At 63.5% G+C, this 7,500-nt stretch overlaps 1 protein-coding gene across 1 annotated transcript in view; it reads left to right on the forward strand.

Annotated features, from left to right (window-relative positions):
* Positions 1-22: 22 nt before the first annotated feature.
* LOC116937592 (DNA-dependent protein kinase catalytic subunit-like) overlaps positions 23-7,500 on the forward strand; it is a 123,419-nt gene continuing 115,941 nt past the window's right edge. The window contains exons 1-4 of the mRNA XM_076058249.1: positions 23-258; positions 2,004-2,208; positions 3,609-3,842; positions 7,051-7,500. The exon at positions 7,051-7,500 is cut by the window's right edge and continues 28 nt beyond it. Of these exons, the coding sequence (XP_075914364.1) occupies positions 3,645-3,842; positions 7,051-7,500 (648 nt within the window). The 5' untranslated portion in view covers positions 23-258; positions 2,004-2,208; positions 3,609-3,644. The remainder of the gene's footprint in view (positions 259-2,003; positions 2,209-3,608; positions 3,843-7,050) is intronic.

Raw genomic sequence — 7,500 nt, forward strand, 5'->3', positions numbered from 1 at the left:
TGTCTCCCGTGTGTCCTCTCCGTGTGTCTCTCCGTGTGTCTCCGTGTGTGTCTCCGTGTGTCTCCGTGTGTCTCCGTGTCGTCCCCCACAGCCGGCCTGCGGCTCCTGGCTCGCCACGCTGCCTCTGGGCCCTTTGGGCCGCTGCTCGCACAGCGGCACGCCGCCCTGTGGCCCACCCTGTGGCGGTGGAGCGGCCACCGCAGCCACACGGAGGCAGCGCGGTCGGCACAGGCGGCCACGGAGGCCGTGCTCAAGCAGGTGGGCGGGGTGGGGGGCGGGGCGGGAGGGTGGGTGGGTGGGTTGGTGGGTGGGTGGGTTGGTGGGTGGGTGGAGGGGGTGGGTGGGTGGGTCGGTGAGTGTGTGGGTCGGTGAGTGTGTGGGTGGGTGGGTGTGTGGGTGGATGTGTGGGTGGGTGGGTGGGTGAGGTGTGGGGTGGGTGGGTCGGTGGCTGGGTGGGTCGGTGAGTGTGTGGGTGGGTGGGTGAGTGAGTGGGTGGGTGATTTGGTGTGTGGGTGGGTCGGTGAGTTTGTGGGTGGGTGATTTGGTGTGTGGGTGGGTCGGTGAGTTTGTGGGTAGGTAGGTAGGTGGGTGTGTGGGTGGGTCGGTGAGTGTGTGGGTGGGTGGGTGAGTGAGTGGGTGGGTGATTTGGTGTGTGGGTGGGTCGGTGAGTGTGTCGGTGGGTGATTTGGTGTGTGGGTGGGTCGGTGAGTTTGTGGGTAGGTGGGTAGGTGGGTGTGTGGGTGGGTCGGTGAGTGTGTGGGTGGGTGAGTGTGTGGGTGGCTGGGTGGGTCGGTGAGTGGGTGGGTGGGTCGGTGAGTGTGTGTGTGGGTGGGTGGTTTTGTGGGTGAGTGGGTGGGTGGGTGGGTCAGTGAGTGGGTGGGGGTGGTTGGGGTTTACAGTGTGTGTTAGTGTCACGGTGAGTGTGTGGGTGGGTGGGTGGTTTTGTGGGTGAGTGGGTGGGTGGGTCAGTGTGTGTGTGGGTGGGTCGGTGAGTGTATGTGTGTTGGTGGGTCGGTGAGTGTGTGGGTGGGTGGGTGGTTTTGTGGGTGAGTGGGTGGGTGGGTGGGTCAGTGAGTGGGTGGGGGTGTTTGGGTTTACAGTGTGTGTTAGTGTCCACGGTGAGTGTGTGGGTGGGTGGGTGGTTTTGTGGGTGAGTGGGTGGGTGGGTGGGTCAAGTGAGTGGGTGGGGGTGTTTGGGGTTTACAGTGTGTGTTAGTGTCACGGTGAGTGTGTGGGTGGGTGGGTGGTTTTGTGGGTGGGTGGGTGGGTCAGTGAGTGGGTGGGGGTGTTTGGGGTTTACAGTGTGTGTTAGTGTCACGGTGAGTGTGTGTGTGGGTGGGTGGTTTTGTGGGTGAGCGGGTGGGTGGGTGGGTCAGTGAGTGGGTGGGGGTGTTTGGGGTTTACAGTGTGTTAGTGTCACGGTGAGTGTGTGGGTGGGTGGGTGGTTTTGTGGGTGGGTGGGTCGGTGAGTGTGTGGGTGGGTCGGTGAGTGTGTGGGTGGGTGGGTGTGTGGGTGGGTGGGAGGGTGGGTGGGTGTTTGGGTGGGTCGGTGAGTGGGTGGGTATGTGGGTGGGTCGGTGAGTGTATGGGTGGGTGATTGGGTGTGTGGGTGGGTCGGTGAGTGTGTGGGTGGGTCGGTGAGTGTGTGGGTGGGTGGGTGATTGGTTGTGTGGGTGGGTCGGTGGGTGGGTGAGTGAGTGGGTGGGTGATTTGGTGTGTGGGTGGGTCCGTGAGTGTGTGGGTGGGTGGGTGTGTGGGTGGGTCGTTGAGTGTGTGGGTGGGTGAGTTGGTGGGTGTGTGGGTGGGTGGTTTTGTGAGTGTATGTGTGTTGGTGGGTCAGTGAGTGTGTGTGTGGGTGGGTGGGTGGTTTTGTGGGTGGGTTGTTGAGTGGGTGGGTGGGTGGGTCAGTGAGTGTGGGGGTGTTTGGGGTTTACAGTGTGTGTTGGTGTCACGGTGAGCGTCACTTTAACCCCCTAACCCCGCCGTCTTCGCCACCTCCGTAGATATCGACGCAGCTGTCCACCGACCCCACCACCACCACCACCGCTACCACCGACCCCACCACCGCTACCCAGCAGCAGCAGCAGCAGCAGCAGGGAGTCGCTGCTGCTGTTTTTCCTGAAGCGGTTTTATGCGACTTTCCAGGAAAATCCTTGCTCCCACGCTCACCTCTCCCTCGCCATCAGGGGGATCGGCATTCTCGCGGCGGTGAGGGCGCGGGGAGGATGTCGCTCGCTCGCCCACTCACTCACCCACTCGCTCGCTCACCCACCCACACACTCACCCACCCACTCACCCACCCACTCACCCACCCACTCACCCACTCACTCACCCACTCACTCACCCACCCACTCACCCACCCACTCGCTCACCCACTCGCTCACCCACCCACACACTCACTCACCCACTCACTCACCCACCCACTCACTCACCCACCCACTCACCCACCCACCCACACACTCACCCACCCACTCACCCACCCACTCACCCACCCACTCACCCACTCACTCACCCACTCACTCACCCACTCACTCACCCACCCACTCACCCACCCACTCACTCACCCACCCACTCACCCACCCACCCACACACTCACCCACCCACTCACCCACCCACTCACCCACCCACTCACCCACTCACTCACCCACTCACTCACCCACCCACTCACCCACCCACTCGCTCACCCACCCACTCGCTCACCCACCCACACACTCACCCACCCACTCACCCACCCACTCACCCACTCACCCACCCACTCGCTCACCCACCCACACACTCACCCACCTACTCACCCACCTACTCACCCACCCACCCACCCACTCGCTCACCCACCCACACACTCACCCACCTACTCACCCACCCACTCCACCCACCCACCTACCCACTCACTCACCCACCCACCCACTCGCTCACCCACCCACACACTCACCCACCCACACACTCACCCACCTACTCACCCACCCACTCACCCACCCACTCACCCACCCACCTACCCACTCACTCACCCACTCGCTCACCCACCCACACACTCACCCACCCACTCGCTCACCCACCCACTCGCTCATTCACCCACTCGCTTACTCACTCACTCACCCACCTACTCACCCACCCGCTCACCCACCCACTCGCTCACCCACCCACCCGCTCACTCACCCACCCACTCACCCACCCACTCGCTCACCCACCCACACACTCACCCACTCACCCACCCACCCACCTACCCACTCACTCACCCACCCACTCACCCACCCACTCACCCACCCACTCGCTCACCCACCCACACACTCACCCACCCACTCGCTCACCCACCCACTCGCTCATTCACCCACTCGCTTACTCACTCACTCACTCACCCACCTACCCACTCACCCACCCACCCACTCACCCACCCACTCGCTCACCCACCCACCCGCTCACTCACCCACCCACCCACTCACCCACCCACTCGCTCACCCACCCACCCGCTCACTCGCTCACCCACCCACTCACCCACCCACTCGCTCACCCACCCACACGCTCACCCATCCACTCACTCACTCACTTGCCTAACCACCCGCCCGTTGACCTCTCCTCTCCCCTTTCCCTCCCCTGCCCCTCACGACCCCCAGCCCTGCAAGGTGCTACTACCGGGCAACGTGGATTTCATGTTTTCGGAGCTCATGCAGAGAGCGTCGCTCATCCTCCACATCGTCACAGCGGGCGGCGAGGGTGGACGAGGTGCAGGGGACGACGCCGACGACGACGACGATGACGGAGGAGGAGGTGGGGGAGGGGACGACTCCGCTTACATCCTTCCAAGCTTCCTGCAGGCGCTCGCTAGCGTGGTGGACGCCCTGGACGAGGTGAGCCTCGCCCGCTCACTCAGTCGCTCGCTCGCTCAGTCGCCCGCTCGCTCACTCAGTCGCCCGCTCGCTCACTCAGTCGCTCGCTCACTCACTCAGTCGCCCGCTCGCTCACTCAGTCGCTCGCTCGCTCAGTCGCTCGCTCACTCAGTCGCTCGCTCGCTCAGTCGCTCGCTCACTCAGTCGCTCGCTCGCTCAGTCGCTCGCTCACTCAGTCGCTCGCTCGCTCAGTCGCTCGCTCACTCAGTCGCTCGCTCGCTCAGTCGCTCGCTCACTCAGTCGCTCGCTCACTCAGTCGCTCGCTCACTCAGTCGCTCGCTCGCTCAGTCGCTCGCTCGCTCGCTCAGTCGCTCGCTCGCTCAGTCGCCCGCTCGCTCACTCAGTCGCTCGCTCACTCAGTCGCTCGCTCGCTCAGTCGCTCGCTCGCTCGCTCAGTCGCTCGCTCGCTCAGTCGCTCAGTCGCTCGCTCGCTCAGTCGCTCGCTCACTCAGTCGCTCGCTCGCTCGCTCAGTCGCTCGCTCGCTCAGTCGCTCGCTCGCTCGCTCAGTCGCTCGCTCGCTCAGTCGCCCGCTCGCTCACTCAGTCGCTCGCTCACTCAGTCGCTCGCTCGCTCAGTCGCTCGCTCACTCAGTCGCTCGCTCGCTCAGTCGCTCGCTCACTCAGTCGCTCGCTCACTCAGTCGCTCGCTCACTCAGTCGCTCGCTCGCTCAGTCGCTCGCTCGCTCGCTCAGTCGCTCGCTCGCTCAGTCGCCCGCTCGCTCACTCAGTCGCTCGCTCACTCAGTCGCTCGCTCGCTCAGTCGCTCGCTCGCTCGCTCAGTCGCTCGCTCGCTCAGTCGCTCAGTCGCTCGCTCGCTCAGTCGCTCGCTCACTCAGTCGCTCGCTCGCTCGCTCAGTCGCTCGCTCGCTCAGTCGCTCGCTCGCTCGCTCAGTCGCTCGCTCGCTCAGTCGCCCGCTCGCTCACTCAGTCGCTCGCTCACTCAGTCGCTCGCTCGCTCAGTCGCTCGCTCGCTCGCTCAGTCGCTCGCTCGCTCAGTCGCTCAGTCGCTCGCTCACTCAGTCGCTCGCTCACTCAGTCGCTCGCTCGCTCGCTCAGTCGCTCGCTCGCTCAGTCGCTCGCTCGCGCTCAGTCGCTCGCTCGCTCAGTCGCTCACTCGCTCAGTCGCTCGCTCACTCAGTCGCTCGCTCACTCAGTCGCTCGCTCGCTCACTCAGTCGCTCGCTCACTCACTCAGTCGCTCGCCCGCTCAGGCGGTTGCTCCGTTGGTCGCTCTACAGCCTCGCACACCTGCCTACTCACCCACTCACCCACTCACCTACTCACCTACTCACCTCACTCACCCACCTACTCACCCACTCACCTACTCAACCACCTACTCACCTACTCACCCACTCACCTACTCACCTACTCACCTACTCACCCACTCACCTACTCACCTACTCACCTCACTCACCCACCTACTCACCCACCTACTCACCCACTCACCTACTCAACCACCTACTCACCTACTCACCTACTCAACCACCTACTCACCTACTCACCCACCCACCTACTCACCTACTCACCTACCCACCCACCTACTCACCCACCCACCTACTCACCTACTCACCCACCTACTCACCCACCCACCCACCTACTCACCCACCCACCTTACTCACCTACTCACCCACCTACTCACCCACCCACCCACCCACCTACTCACCTACCCACCCACCTACTCACCCACCCACCTACTCACCTACTCACCCACCTACTCACCCACCCACCCACCTACTCACCTACTCCCACCCACCCACCTACTCACCTACTCACCTACTCACCCACTCACGCACCTACTCACCTACTCACCCACCCACATACTCACCTACTCACCCACCCACCTACTCACCTACTCACCCACTCACCTACTCACCTACTCACCCACTCACTCACCTCACCTACTCACCCACCCACCTACTCACCTACTCACCCACCCACCTACTCACCTACTCACCTACTCACTCACCTACTCACCTACTGACCCACCCACCCACCTACTCACCTACTCACCTACCCACCTACTCACCTACTTACCCACCTACTCACCTACTCACCCACCTACTCACCTACTCACCTACTCACCCCACCCACCTACTCACCTACTCACCCACTCACCCACTCACCTACTCGCCTACTCACCCACCACTCACCCACTCACCTACTCACCCACCCACCCACCCACTCACCCACCCACCTACCCACCCACTCACCCACCTACCCACCCACTCACCCACCCACCTACCCACCCACTCACCCACCCACCTACTCACCCACTCACTCCACCCACCTACTCACCCACCCACCCACCTACTCACCCACCCACCCACCTACTCACCCACTCACCCACTCACCTACTCGCCTACTCACCCACCTACTCACCCACTCACCTACTCACCCACCCCCCACTCACCCACCCACCTACTCACCCACCCACCCACCCACCTACCCACCCACTCACCCACCCACTACTCACCCACCCACCCACCTACTCACCCACCCACCCACCCACCTACTCACCCACTCACCCACTCACCTACTCGCCTACTCACCCACCTACTCACCCACTCACCTTCTCACCCACCCACTCACTCACCCACCCACCCACTCACCCACCCACCTACTCACCCACCCACCTACTCACCCACCACCTACCCACCCACTCACCCACCCACCCACTCACTCACCCACCCACTCACCCACCCACCCACCTACTCACCCACCCACCTACCCACCCACTCACCCACCCACCCACTCACTCACCCACCCACTCACCCACCCACCCACCTACTCACCCACCCACCTACTAACCAACCCACCCACCCACCTACTCACCCACCCACCCACCTACTAACCAACCCACCCACCCACCTACTCACCTACTCACCTACTCGCCTACTCACCCACGTACTCACCCACTCACCCACCCACCACTCACCCACCCACCCACCTACTCACCCACCTACTCACCCACCCACCTACCCCCCCCCCCACCTACTCACCCACCCACCTACTCACCCACCCACCCACTTACCCCCCCCACCTACTCACCCACCCACCCACTCACCCACTCACCCACCCACCTACTAACCAACCCACCCACCTACTCACCCACCCACCCACCTACTAACCAACCAACCAACCCACCCACCTACCCCCCCACCTACCCACAGATACCCGAGTGCCAGCTGCCCCTGCTGCAGCGCCTGCTGCTGCTGCAGATGGAGAGCGTGGTGCTCTACAGCCCTCGGCTCGCACACATCGCCACCCACCTACTCACCCACCCACCTACTCACCCACCCACCTACTCACCCACTCACCTACTCACCTACGCACCTACTCACCCACTCACCCACTCACCCACCCACCCACTCACCTACTCACCCACCCACCCACCTACTCACCCACCTACTCACCCACCTACCCACCTACTCACCCACCCACTCACCCACCCACCCACCTACCCCCCCACCTGCCCACAGATACCCGAGTGCCAGCTGCCCCTGCTGCAGCGCCTGCTGCTGCTGCAGATGGAGAGCGTGGAGCTCTACAGCCCTCGGCTCGCACACATCGCCATCCGGGCCCTCGTGCGTCTCCTGCTCGCACTTAGCCGCAAGGGGGCT

Source organism: Petromyzon marinus (genome assembly GCF_048934315.1).
Source record: "Petromyzon marinus isolate PM22_M1 ecotype Great Lakes invasive population chromosome 69 unlocalized genomic scaffold, UKy_Petmar_22M1.pri1.0 chr69_unloc.1, whole genome shotgun sequence".
In the NCBI taxonomy this organism is placed as follows: domain Eukaryota; kingdom Metazoa; phylum Chordata; class Hyperoartia; order Petromyzontiformes; family Petromyzontidae; genus Petromyzon; species Petromyzon marinus.